This window comes from Haematobia irritans, chromosome 2 (genome assembly GCF_050003625.1).
Source record: "Haematobia irritans isolate KBUSLIRL chromosome 2, ASM5000362v1, whole genome shotgun sequence".
NCBI lineage: Eukaryota > Metazoa > Arthropoda > Insecta > Diptera > Muscidae > Haematobia > Haematobia irritans.
Genome location: NC_134398.1, coordinates 103903980 through 103921754, shown reverse-complemented (window position 1 = coordinate 103921754; position 17775 = coordinate 103903980). Strand labels below are relative to the sequence as shown.

Below are 17775 nucleotides of genomic sequence, written 5' to 3'. Positions count from 1 at the left end.
ACATGTTTATCAAATAGACAGTGACATAAATTTACTAAAAAACCACATAGACGACATAGGTAGGGTAATTTTTACGAGTAAACTAGGAGTGATACCAACTGACTTATTAGACGAGGTAGAAATAGAAATCGTGGATAATTTCGAAACTTATTCAAAAACAAAAGTTGCCGTTTCCTTCAACAAAGACCAAATAATCATTATCCTATCCATTCCCATATTTACCAATTCATCCTTTTCCCAAATAATCCTTGAACCAATCCCTAATAAAGAAAACAAGTCTTTATACCTTGAAACAAATCGGATAATCATAGATAGTAATAAAAACGTATTTTATCCCAATATCACTAACATGTATAAAAATTTGCAAACTGTTAACGATAATTGTATTAAAAGTATTATACAAACAAATATGTCAAGTTGCACATTTATAAAGTTTAAAACAACAGAAATAAAAGAAATAAAACCAGGAGTAATTTTATTTAAAAACTTTTATAAAAATTTTAGTAACGATTGTAACTGTAAGGAAAGTAAATTAAACACAAGTTATACATTCCCAATTGTGTTCGAAAATTGCAAAATAAATGTAGAAAACAAAACATTTTATAACTACAAATTTTCATACAAAGAAAAACCTGTACTTTCAAACCTAATAACTAAAGTTAAGGAAAATAAAACATTTACTGAAATGAATTTAGAAGACTTATATATAAAACAAATTAAATTTGAAGATAATTTTACCGATTTAAATAAATACCAAAAAATAAGTATAGTTACTAATAGCACTACAATTTCCATCTTGATCATTTTATTACTTACCATACCTATATTTTGTAAAAGGAAAGCAACCATTTTGCAAATTTCGTCGGAACCTCAATCTAACGGAAGTGGAGTTATGGTTACACCCCACCCTAGTATAATATAGAATAATGTATTAATTTGATGGTTGCCTTCTGTTGAAGGGTGTGCTAAAATTATGCACCTTATTGGTTTCTGTATGGTGTGCTATTTAAATGCTACAGGCATGTAAATAGCGGTTTGCTCCAAATGTCACACATACATATGAGCCCTTTTAGTACATGCCTATTGTTGTTGTAAATGAGAGCCAAACTTCACTTTCAACAGGCTGGCCATGACATTGATTCTTCTTTTTTTGTTAATCTAAGTCGGTTTTTCAAAGCGTACGCTTCTCCCCGTGACCAATACAGTAAACAAAAAAAAATATAAAACAAAAGTGTTAAACCCAAGATTAAAAACTTAAAACATAAAGTGAACTTAAAATTGTGTGAACAAAAAATAATTTAAATTTGTTTGAATTAAAATATACAAACTCAACGAAACTGTAATAAACAAAGGGAATATAAAAAGTGACATAGATTACAACAACAAAACTGTAAATTATATACATAAAGACTTATCTGAACTTACCAGTAAATTTGTATAAAAAAAGAATAAAATAATTTACTTACGCCTATTATTGCACCTTCCCATAAATTTTGTAAATATTGCACATTGATTCCCTAAAAACTAATCTACAAACTACATAAAACTACTTGTACATATATCACATTTGATTTATATTGCACTTGGTTGTAATAAAAAGGACTAAATCTACATTGTTAAAACTACAAAATATTGAAATACATTTATATACTTACCATAAACTAATATTGCACATGAGTTAAAATAACTTAAATCTAGTGTTAATATACCTAAAATATTGCATAATTCTTGAAGTTGTCTCTAATTTGCCTAGAATAAATACAACAAACAATAAAACTACAAACCACACATTGAATTAAAATCCTGCATCTAACTTTTTTGGAAACCAAAACCGTGGTAAAAAACATTTTGGTCCATTCGAAGCCGAATTGTGTTTTTGCTAATAATACTTTGGACAAACAGAAAATTAAGTGAAAATTAAAAAGACTTGTTATAGTGAGAAAATAAAATTTGTGAAATAGCAATTGAAGATGGACAAAGTTGATTTTGGAAATTACACTGTACTACAAAATTAACAAAATTATAAAAAATAAAATAGACTTGGATTAATTGAAAAAAATTTAACGTCAAAATTGTGTTATACTTACGTGCTAATATTGCAAAATTCCCCTAGAAATAATAAAAAGCAAAATAATAAAAACATTTCTTACACTTACCTGTGAAAACTCTCAAAATTGTGTGGTTGGATCTAAGAAAAAATTGTATTGGAATAAAAATTGTGAGCTACAAAAACAAAAGTTGTTAAAAAAGTGAAAAAATTCAAGAAAATTTGTAAATTCAATAAGTGGATGTTTACAGAAAATTTTTTGTAGTAAAAACTAAAAATAGTCTGAAAATTTTAAATCTCAAAAACATTGTGAGCCTAGTGCAAGAACAATTTAACATAGTGCCAACTCGGTAGTTTCGGTTACGTAATCAAAGAATTACATAATCAAAAATTTAACCTGCCAGTAAATTCCCGTTGCAACGGAATTTCAGAAGTGGACAGACACACCAGCGACCCTATTCCCGCGCAAGTACACAACCACACATTACACACATACACATATACATCCAAAGTGAGTACCATTTTTTTCATTTTATTTGTGCACGATACAAGGAGAGAATATTGGGCGGCTTTGACTCTCCCTTTCCTTGTACATAAGAGAAAGATCTGGCGATCCATGTATTACCCGGTATGCTGTACTTGTTTCGTGCTGTAGACTTGTTGTTGCGTGTAATATTTGGCGATTTATGTTGGTGAAGTTGTTGACCCACCATATTTTTGACTCGCTCGCATTTTCAACTACCTTTTGACACATTGACATTTATGTAAATTTTTCCATTCCACATAAAAACATATTCGGTAAATTTTTTGCAAAACAACTTAAATAATTTTTTTTTTGGAAAAAGACTTAAGTCAACATTTTGAAAATAATTAAACTTAATTTGGTTTTCTTGATACTTGTCTCATCATCCCTGGACTTTGAGAATATTTAATATTCGATTATCAATCACGCTGGTGAAAATTTGGAAAAATTTTGTGATGACTACTATCACATTTTCTGGATTTTTTTGTGTGGATTTTCGTACCAATTTGTTTCTTGTTTCTTATGGTTTTCTTATGTAAGAACATGAAAAATTGGCTGTTGTGTTTGAATTGTTTTTTTTCATGTTGCATTAAAATTCAACTTTAATCAAAATTGGATAAAAATTTCTTCGAAAGTTGTGTTGATATTTGTCAAAAACAATTAGCCGATAAAAAATATAATCTCCGACTCTCACGAAATTATATCCCGCGCTATCAAGTTTATTAAACTTTCAAACATTCAGCGAAAATTGGTAAAATTTTTGCATTTTGAATCGTTCATCTCCATTGTCGGTTTCGTGAAATTTTCATAGCAGGTGGATATTTGACCCTCGTTAACTGTAGTTTCTACGCCATAGTGACCCAAGACGAATTGGTTATATTTCATCCGTTTTTGGAAAAATTGCTTAACTGAATTGGGAGAAAATTAATTTTGAATAAGATAAAGACTGAAATTCTAAGTTGTGTGCGAGTACTTTCATCAAAAAAAAAAAACAACTTTTGGCGTTTAATTTAAATTTCGAAAAAAAAACTCTTTCAAAAAAGTGTTCTTTTTTGAAAAGAAGTTTTATTCCGAATTGCATTCTACAACTTGTGTCAATCTTCACGAGGATTTCGAAAAATTGAAAACCTTGAAGTAAGATATTAAACAGCACAAAATGGAAAAAGTAAAAAGCGAAAGATTTGCCAATTGCATCAACGACCTCAATGATTTTGAAAGTACTTATGCTGTCGCGACCACAACGGGTGATATTCATTCGCTTGAGGCCATACGAGCAGAAATTGAAACCCTGTGGAAAAATGTAAAGAAGTCATATTTAGACTGTCGAAATCATGAACAGACGGAGGGGGAAAGACCCATTGACAAGACACAACTTCGGACCCATTATAGTGAAGCCATGGAGGCATATAAGCGAGTAATGAGTTCTGTGAATGCTGATATTCTTGCGTTAAAGGAAGATGCTGCCAAAGAAGAATCACAAAGAGAATCATCAGTGACTCATCGACCCTTTGATGGGGATTTTTCTCCAGCCTTACGGCTACCTCCTTGTGACACTGATGTTTTCAAAGGGGGATATACATCATGGCCCACGTTTAGGGATCTTTTTTCGGCAATTTACATAAAAAATTCGAGATTAAGCAATGTTGAAAAACTTTTTCATTTAACTCAAAAAACAGCCGGTGAAGCTAGGGAAATAATAAGCAATGTCCCTCTGACTAACGAGGGCTTTTCATTGGCGTGGAAAAACTTAACTGATCGCTACGAAAATCGAAGAATGCAGGTGAACGAACAGTTGAAAATTCTATTTAATCTTCCAAATGTAACGCTAGAATCAAGTCACACTTTACAGAAATTGCAAAGAACCGTAAATAGTTGCATGCAAACTCTGGAAACAATTGGGGTCGAAGTAAAGGAATGGGATCCAATTTTAATTTACTTATGTTCGTCAAAGTTACCAAGATCCTTCCTTGAAGAATTTGAAAATACACTTGATGATTGTAAAATACTACCAAGTTGGGAAAAATTTGACAAATTTCTGACCCATAAATTCAAAACGCTTGAGTCAGTTGGCAATATCAAGCCAATTCTCAACAAGCAGATTCAAAATAAATATGATAATAATCAAAGCAGATTTGATAAAGGGAAGTTCGTAAAGAGTTTTCATACAAATATTTCACAAAAGACACAAAGTTATGGGGAAAAAAGTAAATTTAATGCGAATTTGGTATCCAGGAACCAAAATATGACCAAACAACAATGCCATCTTTGTAAGGCACAACATTTTATCCGAGATTGTCCAAAGTTTATAGAAAAGAATATCAATGACCGAATTCATGTGGTTAAAGTTTCACATCTCTGCTATAATTGTCTTTCATCCAGCCATGGGATAAAAGATTGCAAAAGCAAGTATAATTGCAGAGAATGTAATATGAAACATCACACTATGTTACATAAGGGTATACAATCCCAACCTTATTCACAAGATCCATCGACAGAGGCAGTACGACCTTGTACCAGTGCTGCTGCTCTGACAACACAAATACAGTCCACACCTAGCTTGGAAAACAATGTTACAACTTTGACCCTCCAGAATGATCGAACTTGGGAGAATCATCCTGGTGGCACTCTACTTTTTACAGCTCTTGTCCAAATTGAATCTCGAGGGCAATTGTATGATGCTAGAGCTATTATTGACTCTGGATCACAGTCGACATTCATTACTGAAAAACTTAAAAATAAATTGACTCTTCCGTCCAAAAGAAATTTAGTTCATGTAACGGGGGTCAGTCAAATACTATCAGAAACATCTACAAAATCTTGTCTTTTCTCTTTGCGTTCGCGGTTGGAACCTAGATTTGAATTAGACGTCTGGGCCCCTGTTTTAAAAACTTTGCCATCAAATTTGCCGACACGAAACTTGGGTTTGACTCAGCTGAGCGATTTTGTCAACCTTGAATTGGCAGATCCAAACTTTCACATTAGCCAACCGGTTGATCTCCTAATTGGTATGGACATAGGACCCTTAATTTTTGATATTACAACTCCTATGAAGTCAATCGGTTCACTTATTGCACAAAAAACAGTATTCGGATGGATTATCGGTGGACCGATAACCAAGGGAACATATGATCATAATAAAATTTCTTTACACAATACAATTTCTATTGAAAGCATACTCACACGATTTTGGGAGATGGAGGAGACCCCCAAAAGTATTTTGAGGTCTGAAGATGACACATTTTGCGAAAATCATTTCAAACAAACCACAAAAAGAAGCGAAAATGGCAGGTACATTGTGACACTACCATTTAAAAATTGTGAAGAGTTGGGAAGTTCTCGGAATATTGCAATGGCTCAATTCTATAGAATGGAGCGAAAACTAATGAGAACACCTGATATAAAAGAATTATATGACAAAACCATTTTAGAATATTTGGAACTGGGACACATGAGGAAGATAACGCCTCATGAAATTGCTAAGACCCCAAATTACTATTTGCCCCATCATGCGGTTATCAAACCAGATCGACTCACAACAAAACTTAGAGTAGTTTTTAATGCCTCCAGTCCTTCGTCCAACAAACGTAGCCTCAATGATAACTTGTTTACGGGTCCCATACTGCAACAAGACCTTGTTTTGCAAATATTGAAATGGAGGTTCTTCAAATACGTTTATAATGCCGACATTACAAAAATGTACAGGCAGATCCTTCTTGATTCGTCTCAGACACAGTTTCAACGTATACTTTTTCGGAAATCGCCCACTGAAACACTAGAAGATTATGAACTCTTAACAGTTACATTTGGAGTCAATTGCGCGCCTTTTCTTGCAATTCGTACACTTCTTCAACTCGCTGAAGATGTTGCTGACACATACCCTTTAGCTTCAAAAATTCTTCAAGAAAATCTTTATGTTGATGATGTGTTAGCAGGGGCACACACAATAGAAGATGCTATAACATCTAGAAAGCAGTTGATCTTAGCTTTGGAATCCGCAGGGTTTCAACTTATGAAATGGACTACTAATAATCACAACATCATTCAAGATTTGCCGAAAGATCAATTACTTCCAGTAAACTGGTTAGATTTGTCTGAAGACTCATCTACAAAGACCCTAGGTATCAGATGGAACATTTCAGGTGATTGTTTTACCTTTACTCCTCCATCCATGGAACTTAGGTCAAACTATACGAAACGTGAAGTTTTATCCGCAATCGCAAAGTTATTTGACCCGTGTGGTTGGTTGGCACCAGTTGTTATCGTGGCCAAATTAGTCATGCAACAAATATGGCTTGATAAAGTTGACTGGGATGACACGTTGAAGCCAGTTACACTCATGAATTGGAAAAATTTTGTAAAACATAGTGCTGCAGTAGAATTAGTAAAAATTCCTCGATGGATTAACTTCACTCCCCAGTCCAATGTAGAGATTCATGGCTTCTGCGATGCGTCTGAAAGCGCTTATGGAGCCACTTTATACATTAGGGTAGAACACATTAATAAACAAGTAGACACTCATCTTCTAACGGCTAAGACTAGAGTCGCTCCTATAAAAAAGATTTCATTGCCACGTCTTGAATTGTGTGGTGCTGTTTTACTTTCGAAGTTAGCATCCACAGTAATTGCAAAACTTCCGATCTCCGATTTGACGACTCATTTTTGGACAGATTCAACGATTGTTTTAGCTTGGTTGAAAAAGCCTCCATGCAATTGGAGTACCTTTGTTGGTAATCGTGTTTCAGAAATCTTAGAGAATGTTGGTAATCATAATTGGCAACACGTTGACTCTGAAAGTAATCCAGCCGATCTAGCTAGTAGAGGTTGTTCACCGTCTGATCTGAATAATCATGCGTTGTGGTGGCATGGGCCCCAATGGCTTAAGTTGCCTAAAGATAGGTGGCCAGCATATGAAATTCTGGGAGATACAAATCTAGAAGCAAAAGCTGTGAAAGTTTTGACAACCACTACATTCGAAGACCCTTTAATAAGATTTTCTTCGCTGTCACATGCTTATCGTGTATTGTGTTATGCTTTGCGCTTTTGGCGAAATACCGGCTCAAATCGTACACATCTTAGAATTAGATCTGATGAGATCAGGCCTGAAGAAATTTTAGACGTGAAACGTCGTATAATAATCATGACCCAAAAACACTACTTTGCAAAGGAATATGCAAACTTGGAAAATAAAATTAGAATTTCATCCAGTAGCAGTTTATTAACTATGAATCCGTTTTTAGACTCTGGTGGTATAATGCGATCCAATGGGCGGCTTGTTCAATCGCCTGCATTGACTTATAATGAAAGGCACCCTATTATTTTACCTTACGAAGCACGTTTAACACAACTTCTTGTTGAATTTACTCATAAAATTACAATACACGGGGGAAATCAATTGATGACCCAATCCCTGAGATCTGAATTCTGGATATTCAGACTAAAACCTTTAGTGAAGAAGGTTATACGCAATTGTAAAACATGCATTTTGTTTAAGAGACACACCCAGTCTCAGATAATGGCCTCACTTCCACCTGAGCGAACTTTTCTTTCCCGACCATTTACTAATACAGGGGTTGACTTTGCTGGACCCTTCGATATAAAAAATTACAAAACTCGGGTTTGTTTAATAACAAAGGGCTACGTATGTATTTTCGTATGTTTTGCGACAAAAGCTGTTCATTTAGAAGCTACAAGTGATCTATCCTCGCAGTCTTTTCTTGCGGCTTTTGCGAGATTTATTGCTCGACGAGGCTGCCCTTCTTGCATTTATTCCGACAATGGGAAGAATTTTACGGGAGCGGCTGCTCTATTCAAAAAAGATCGGCTCGAGTTTATGAAGACTCTGCAAGCAGAAACACTGCAACAATATTCGCATAATGACCTTAATTGGAAATTTATACCTCCTGGCGCTCCTCACATGGGTGGTTTGTGGGAAGCGGGCGTGAAATCCTTTAAAACTCATTTGCGCAAATTCATTCCTAGTATGAGCTTTACGTTCGAAGAACTTTCCACTATATTGGCACGCATTGAAACTTGTCTAAACTCAAGACCATTAAGTAAGGCTAGTGATGACCCTAATGACTTGTCCCCTTTGACTCCTGGCCATTTTCTGATTGGTACATCCATGTTGGCGCCAGCGGAGCCTGATATTTCAGATCAGAATGTTACGCTTGCAAATCGGTGGCAACGTCTTAAAATTATTTCTCAATATTTTTGTAGAAGGTGGAAGCTAGAATACCTTAATGAATTACACCGTCGTACAAAATGGAAGCATCAACAAGAAAATATTAAAGAAAATGATCTCGTGGTCATAAAAGATGAGAGATTTCCTCCGACTGACTGGGCAATGGGTCGCATCGTAAAAACTTATCCCGGGACTGACCAAAATACCAGAGTAGTTGATATTCGTACGTCTCGTGGTACAATTAATAGACCCATCACAAAAATCGTCAAATTATTTTCAGCATGACTAGTCGTGTACTTTCAAATGAAAGGCCGCGGTACTCACAAAGTTTTCGTTACAGGTATGGCAGCTTATTTACCACGCCGTGAGCCATTGGAGGAGGAGCAGCAGAACGATAATGGTAGAAGACCCAGAGCTGATGACAGACGCAATCACCAACACGCAAGAAACCGATCTAGTGGTCGAGCCGAAGTCCATCCTGGTAGAGTTGAACGACCGGCAAACTGGCAGTATTCTTGCGGACTCTGCCAGGAGGATCATCCCCTTAGTTCTTGCCAAAGATTTCGCGACAAGACCCCTTACCAACGATATGAGACGGTAGAAAGAAGAGGGTACTGCCGAAACTGTTTGGCTCGCAGTCATTTGGCACCTGATTGTCAAAGTCTCATCACTTGTCGCCGTTGTAGTCACAGACACCATACACTTCTGCATGGGGCATCTCAGCTAGAGGACTCTCTAGCCTCTGCCATTTTATCAGTGCCTGTGAAATCGACGAGGTATCTATGGGACCACGTATTCATTCCAACGGCAATGATAAGAGTCGCCTTGGAAGAAGTTGACAGTTGGGCGACAGTGAGAGCGCTAATTTGTCAAGCATCATCAATGTCACGTATCGCATATTCCACATTTCGACGTTTGGGACTCAGATCATTTTTATATCAGGGTCAAAGGTTCACGAAATTCAAAATTATGTCCCGTCGTACAAACAGCACATGGGCACTGAAGGTAAACGCGCTCATAACTGATGAACTTCCACGAAGACCTTATTCGGACCCTCTACTCGAAGACCCTACAAGAGATTTTAGCGATCAGTCCCTTGCCGACCCAGACCCGAGAAGTAATGTACCCATCGACATTGAACTTGGTGCGGATACTTATTCTGCAATTTATCGAGAGGGATCCACATTCACCGGACTTGGCGATGTGAACGCCTACAAAACAGTGCTGGGATACATCATTTCCGGTCCCATAAGGAACCTCAGCCATTAATATTTTAACACTTGGTCACGGGGGGGCGGAATGTTGAAGGGTGTGCTAAAATTATGCACCTTATTGGTTTCTGTATGGTGTGCTATTTAAATGCTACAGGCATGTAAATAGCGGTTTGCTCCAAATGTCACACATACATATGAGCCCTTTTAGTACATGCCTATTGTTGTTGTAAATGAGAGCCAAACTTCACTTTCAACAGGCTGGCCATGACATTGATTCTTCTTTTTTTGTTAATCTAAGTCGGTTTTTCAAAGCGTACGCTTCTCCCCGTGACCAATACAGTAAACAAAAAAAAATATAAAACAAAAGTGTTAAACCCAAGATTAAAAACTTAAAACATAAAGTGAACTTAAAATTGTGTGAACAAAAAATAATTTAAATTTGTTTGAATTAAAATATACAAACTCAACGAAACTGTAATAAACAAAGGGAATATAAAAAGTGACATAGATTACAACAACAAAACTGTAAATTATATACATAAAGACTTATCTGAACTTACCAGTAAATTTGTATAAAAAAAGAATAAAATAATTTACTTACGCCTATTATTGCACCTTCCCATAAATTTTGTAAATATTGCACATTGATTCCCTACACGCAAAAAAATAATTCTTTCCTCCCAAACGAAATTTTAGACAAACAAAGTTCGTTTCTCATTTGCTTTTCGCTGTAAGGAAGTGTATTTGGAAGAAAAGTATATACTTTTTGTGATAAACGTTTATTCTTTTCCAGGATGTAAAAACAATTTCATAAAGACTAACTCAAAAAAAATTTTTTCTGGCTATTTTTTTCCCTCACATCTTTCTCACTTCCACGAAGATTTTTAGTTTTTAGCACCTTTTTCTGTAATACAAACAATGTAGAAGAAATTATACGATTTTATAAATGTTTAAAATTTTTTTACCTTTCGCCTGGACGGAGAATCGAACCGCGGACCATGCACTTTGTAAGCCAACACACTAACCACTGAGCTATGTACCTGTTATGGTCATCAAGAGATAAATATCCATATAAGTTATATTTATATAGCATAGCTTGCGGCGCCCACGAACCGAATAAACAAAGTTTATTTAACAGAAACAAACATTTAGTTTGGCACCGTGGAGCAGTGGTTGCTACGTCTGACTCTCATGCCAAGGGTCGTGGGTTCGATCCCTGCTTCGACCAAAGTTTTTTTTTTTTTTTTTTTTTTTTTACATACATTCTACATATGTTCCGAAGATTCCGAAAAAAAATTTTCAACATTACATTGTACTATATTAAATTTTGAACTGTAAAATGTGTTTTATTAAAGACCAAAAGTCAGAAAGGAAGAGTGTTTGATATAAACGAAATGGACTCTGTTGTTGTTTCAAAAATAACTTTTTTTATTGAAAAAATAAAAACTTTGTAACAAACGAATTTTTTTGGTGATAAAAGTGTAAAAATTTCGAAGCAATTCAAAAAACTCTAACAAAAGAAAAACGTTTTCGGTACACGTTTTCCAAACGTTTTTTTTCTTTGCGTGTAAAAACTAATCTACAAACTACATAAAACTACTTGTACATATATCACATTTGATTTATATTGCACTTGGTTGTAATAAAAAGGACTAAATCTACATTGTTAAAACTACAAAATATTGAAATACATTTATATACTTACCATAAACTAATATTGCACATGAGTTAAAATAACTTAAATCTAGTGTTAATATACCTAAAATATTGCATAATTCTTGAAGTTGTCTCTAATTTGCCTAGAATAAATACAACAAACAATAAAACTACAAACCACACATTGAATTAAAATCCTGCATCTAACTTTTTTGGAAACCAAAACCGTGGTAAAAAACACCTTCAGTGCTGCCGCTAGTGAAAAATTGAGTGAAGTAGATTTTGGAAAAAAGTGGAGTAGATTGAATAAAATTGAAGTAGCATACATTCTTGAAAACAAAACTATAGGATTCATTTTATTATACCCTCCACCATAGGATGGGGGTATATGTTTGTAACACATCGAAATATTGCTCTAAGATTATACATTCTGGTCGTGGTGAAATTCTGAGTCGATCTGAGCATGTCGGTCCGTCCGTCCGTCTGTTGAAATCACGCTAACTTCCGAACGAAAGAAGCTATTGACTTGAAACTTGGCACAATTAGTTGTTATTGATGTAGGTCGGATGGTATTGCAAATGGACCATATCGGTCCACTTTTACGTATAGTCCCCATATAAACGGACCCCCATATTTGGCTTGCGGGGACTCTAAGAGAAGCAAATTTCATCCGATCCAGCTGAAATTTGGTACATGGTTTCAGCATATGATCTCTAACATCCATGCAAACATTGGTCCACATCGGTCCATAATTATATATAGCCCCCATATAAACTGATCCCCCGATTTGGCTTGCGGAGCCTCTAAGAGAACCAAATTTTATCCGATCCGGCTGAAATTTGGTACATGGTGTAAGTATATGGTCTCTAACAACTATGCAAAAATTGGTCCACATCGGTTAATAATTCAGTGATTAAAACCGCTATGTTCATCGTTATTAAAGGAATAGGAAAAACAATTAGGTAATATGGGGAAAAATTTAAAAATTTGAAGCAGGACAAAAAGTGAAGCAGATTTTTGGAAGAAGGAGTGACGAAGTAAATTTTGTGAAAATGAAGCGAAATACTTCGATTGAAGTAGTAGCGGCAGCACTGGTTGCCTTTCTTAATACTAACAAGTAAGTAAAGTAGAAAGTCGGGCGGGGCCGACTATATCATACCCTAAACCACCATTACAGAATTAGTAATCATAAGCATTTGTGGGGTAACATATAGGTCTGGGAGATAAACCGCAATTACATATTTAAGAAAATTAAGGGGTACATGTCTATGGGTGCTTTGTGTCAATCTGACTATAGCTCATAGTCAATGTTGCCAGGGAAAATGTTCGGTTTACCCTACAAGGACAAAAAAAGTTCCCTACTTTCCCATACATTCCCAAACAATTTTCCCTACTATATTTTTCGTTAAATTTAAAAAATTTTACAAAACAAAAATGGTTCTAAGTACTTTATTATATTAAAATATGAATATGCAACGAGTATAACTTAGAATATAAATTTGTATTACCACCACGGTTGCCACAGTTGGTAGAATTCTACCCAAATTAGTAATCTTTTTTGTTAAATCTCTTTAAAAATAAAATTTTGGAAAAAGTTTCTATAAACAAATTTTTGTGAGAAATTTTTCTATAGAAATAAAATTTTGACAGTAAATTCAATAGAAATAAAATTTTGAGAAAAAATTCCACAGAAATAAAATTTTGAGAAAATTTTTTATAGAAATAATATTTTGAAAAAAATTTCTATAGAAATACAATTTTGAGAAAATGTTTTATAGAAATAAAATGTTGACAACATTTTCTACAGGAATAAAGTTTACCACACATTGTTAAAGATCAAGCCTTGCCGGCTTCTAATTTCCTCCTCTAGATCCACCAAAATGTAAAAATTCTTACAAATTGTGTTGAGTGAAAATGTCCTACATTGTGGCCCTACGTCCCTACAAGACGCTAAATATTAGAAAAACCCTACATATAGGGAATTTCCCCTACTTCTAGCAACACTGGCTGTGTTGATATTGCGCCTACGGAGCTAGTATGCCACTAATATTGAGCCCATTATTAAAAAAGAGAAAATCGTTAAATTAGTGTGGGTAATAAATACAAATTTGTAAAAATCGAGCAATATTCTTATGTAAGAGCTACAAGTACGTATAAGTACGATCGGCTAGTACATCAAAATTTGAAATTTGAGTAACATTGGTTAATAAATAAGAGTACTATGGCCAAATTTGGGAAAATCGAGCGATGCATATATATGGAAGCTATATCTAAATCTGCACCAATTTGCATAATATTTTGCGGGTTTGATTAATACCACAAAAGGTTACCTTGTGCAAGATTTGAGTAAGATCAGTTAAGAAATGAGGCCTGTATGGTCAAACATAAGGTTATTAGGGGCGAATTTTTCAAAATCGGGTGATACATATATGGGAGCTATATCTACATCTGAACCGATTTCGATGAAATTTTGCACATATAGTGAGTACTGTAGGGGACTGGATCTAGCCAACTTTTAGTCAGATCGGTTAATAAATAAGGGTTCTAAGGCCAAATTTGATAAAATCGGGATATACATATATATGGGAGCTATATCTAAATCTGAACCGATTTCGATGATTTTTTGCACATATAGTTAGTGCTATAGAAGACTACATTTAGCTAAATTTGGGTAAGATCGGTTGATAAATAAGGGTTTTATGGTCAAATTTAGATAAATCGGGCGGTACATATATATGGGAGCTATAGCTAAATCTGAACCGATTTCGATGATTTTTTGCACATATAGTAAGTGCTATAGAAGACTACATTTAGCCAAATTTGGGTCAGATCGGTTGATAAATAAGGGTTTTGTGGCCAAATTTGGGAAAATCGGGCGATACATATATATGGGAGCTATATCTTAATCTGAACCGATTTGGATGACATTTTGCAGACTTGAAGGGCGATGGAAAAGATTACCTTTTGCCAAATTTGGTGACGATGCGTTTGCAAAAACGCACAACGTGACCCCATTTGTCGAAATCGGGATATACATATATATGGGAGCTATATCTAAATTTGATCCGATTTCTTCCAAATTCAATAGCGTTCGTCCTTGTGCCCAAAAAACTCCCTGTACCAAATTTCATCAAAATCGGTTAATAATTGCGACCGGAATCCTGTGAACAACAAATACATGGACACACGGACGGACGGACACCAAGCGCTAGATCGACTCAGGAGGTGATTCTGAGTCGATCGGTATATATTTTATGGGGTCTAAAATCAATATTTCTGGTAGGCACATTTTTTGGCCGATCAAACTTATTATACCCAAACCACTATGTGGTTTAGGGTATAATTATTGCATACATTGCATATTTCGTACACCGAAAAAAAGTTTACTATTGTTTAGGAAAAATGAACTAACCCATAGTAAGAATGACCATGATTTGGCGCCAAAGATTTTTTTCATCTAGATAAGTTCATGATTTTCTTATAAATAAGTTTATGTATTGCATCGTATTTTAGTTCATTCTTACTACGCTGTGGGAAGAATGTACTTACACTCATTCAAAATATTCCTGCTATCCGGAAAAATGAACAAGTTTTTGGGAATCCTATATTTAGAAATTGGTTTCAAATAAACTGTTTATCAGTATTATTTTCAAAGAAGTAAATAAATTGAGGAATTAAAGGTACAACAAGCCTGTATACAACTAAGAAATTTTTCGTACAATATAAGACAATTTTTCATAACTACCAGTATTTTATTTCAAAAAATTATTATTATATTACATAAAACTATGGCTTATGATATACAATAAAAGAAATGTTTTTATTCGTACGCTGTTACTTTTCGGTAGTTAGTAATTGCTTCTTCAAAAGAGTAATATTCTATGTTAGTAGAATGAAACTAATTAATATCAATTTCCATTTTTTACGGAATTTTTTGTGTGTATATGAAAGATATATGCCATAAGTTGCTAGTTTCATTTCATTTTTGTCCAATTTCACCGATATCGCTAGTTTTTGTTGTGTGGATTTGCGTCATAAGCCTCTGAAGTTAAAAAGGTATATAAAATATAAAAATATTATCAAATTCTATGGTATTTTGATCTTTAACTTACAAGAGAATTTTCTTAGAGCAAATAGGGATATCAGCTTAGTTAGCATTAAACAGTAAGAAGATTCCAAAAAATACCATTAGATTTGCTGTCATCCTGCAAATGAAAATTATTTTTAATAAATAGAAATTTTGGCTTTATTACAAATGGACGAAAAACTTACCACATTGAAAAAAATCATCCAATTACTACATTAGTGGAATCATATCCATGCACAAATGGGACATTTTTGAAATCCTTCTCAGAATATAAATGAAATAAAAATATTATAAAATTAGATATAATTTCCACTTGTCAATATAGCATTTAGTATTTATGGTGGATATTAAGTTCGAGTTTAGTGGCTAAAATCCCAATTTTTCATGATTAGTTTTCTTTAGAAATACATGGGAACAAAATTGGACCGTTTTTGTGTTCATTTAAAATTTATATCAAATTGTTAGTAATTTGAGGTCGCTGAATCCAAATTTACACTTGTTTTTTTAAGAGCTCGACTTTTTGAGATATACGGTTATGTTCAAAATTAAGGCACTTCCGCTATATATATTGGAATAACTTGAAAACGATTCATCATATTAAATTAAAAAAACAGCGTTCTACATAAGCTTAAAAACGATTTTCTGTTCTTAATCGTGTAATCCATTTAAAGAATATAAACTTAATAAAAAACTTGTTTCGAGCTATTCTCCATTAAGTTATATTTAAATTTGCATCGAAGGCGTATAATATTATACTTTTCTTACTGATTTATTTCTGAATTTAGCACCTAAACTCGAACTTAGTACACACCTTAAGGACTCGCTATAACATAAAAATATAGACTTAAAAATTGTACTGTGATCCAGATGTAGAGTAAATATAGATCATTTTATTACCACTCATTATGAATATTTTTATGTAAACCAATTTAAAACCGCACTAATTTTAAATTATTAATAGAAATATACAGTTTCTTAATATGTGATTTATTTTAGAGTTATTTATTTTTTATCAATATAAAGTATTTTTGTTTTCTCTTACATCACACCATTCACTTATCAGTTTCTAAAATGTTACGAAATAAATGTATTTTTATTAATAAACACAAATACCGCACGCAAGCGCACCACGTGTGCGCTTCATAAATGCATCAACAGAACTGAATGCACCAATAAAACTCAAAGACACAAATAGTCATAAAGGACACATATGTAAAGCAAAACAACTCCACACACACATGATCCCTTTCTGATCTCGCTATTGCAACAAAACAACTATCACCACAAAAGATACCAACAACACACATTCCATAACATCATCGCAATAACAAACTCAAACAAAAAAAAAAAAAGATGATGCAATAATTTCATAATTTCTTCTCACTTCAATTTCCAGTATCACGTTTATTGATTAGTTGGTATTCTATCTATAGGATAAGGTAAAATATATTCAAAATTTACTAGGAATCCATAAAAAATTATATACACCCGTCAAGGATTAAATTAACTACTTTTTATTCTACTTTATCTAAAATTTTCAATGTGAGGAAATATACTCGAACTTATAGTAAAAACCGAAATAAGCTGTAGGAAGCCGCCATACGAATCGGTACTGTGGTTAAGTTAATTTTTACTACAAAAATTTTTTTCCATACAAAAATTTTTCTTAGTAAATTGTCCACATTTCGTAGTAAGATTTTTATATTGCCTATGTCTTTTTATAATACAATCAACGATGCATTAACTATTGTATTGGAAATTTATTTAAGGAAAAATCCGTCCCATTTCGTAGTTAGTGAACTAAAAAACATTTACTGAAGTTTTATAAGTTTTCCTTTAGCTAAGTTAATTTTCGCAGTGGTTACGAAAAATGAACTATATTACAGTAAATTTTTTGAACTATGTGGAAGTTAAACTGGTCCTAAAATTAACAAGACACCTTTTTTTCTGAATAATAAAGATGTAGCAGAAGCTACAAAATAAAAATTAATTATATCTTTTATTTGGTAAAAACCAAAGTGATAAAATTAATAAAGGGTAGCAGAAGCTACAACAAAAACAAACAAA

General features: G+C 33.8%; 2 protein-coding genes and 1 long non-coding RNA gene across 4 annotated transcripts; 2 read left to right on the top strand and 1 right to left on the bottom strand.

Moving 5' to 3' along the window:
* Positions 1–958: 958 nt before the first annotated feature.
* LOC142225932 (uncharacterized) lies at positions 959–10573 on the top strand. The gene is made up of 2 exons (XM_075295781.1): positions 959–2558; positions 9092–10573. Exon 2 carries the CDS (start codon positions 9094–9096, stop codon positions 10018–10020), a length of 927 nt encoding a protein of 308 aa, XP_075151896.1. The 5' UTR covers positions 959–2558; positions 9092–9093; the 3' UTR covers positions 10021–10573.
* LOC142224906 (uncharacterized) lies at positions 3727–9036 on the top strand. Its single transcript, XM_075294684.1, has one exon. The coding sequence runs from the start codon at positions 3727–3729 to the stop codon at positions 9034–9036; it is 5310 nt and encodes a 1769-aa protein (XP_075150799.1).
* Positions 10574–15436: 4863 nt separating the features above from the next.
* LOC142223596 (uncharacterized) lies at positions 15437–16880 on the bottom strand. Of its 2 annotated transcripts, none has more exons than XR_012718812.1 (4): positions 16751–16880; positions 15894–15967; positions 15734–15826; positions 15437–15663 (listed from the first exon to the last, which is right to left on the bottom strand). It is a non-coding gene; the product is annotated as an uncharacterized LOC142223596 (long non-coding RNA). The 2 variants fall into 2 exon arrangements; XR_012718811.1 differs by lacking the exon at positions 16751–16880 and adding an exon at positions 16606–16705.
* Positions 16881–17775: the final 895 nt, after the last annotated feature.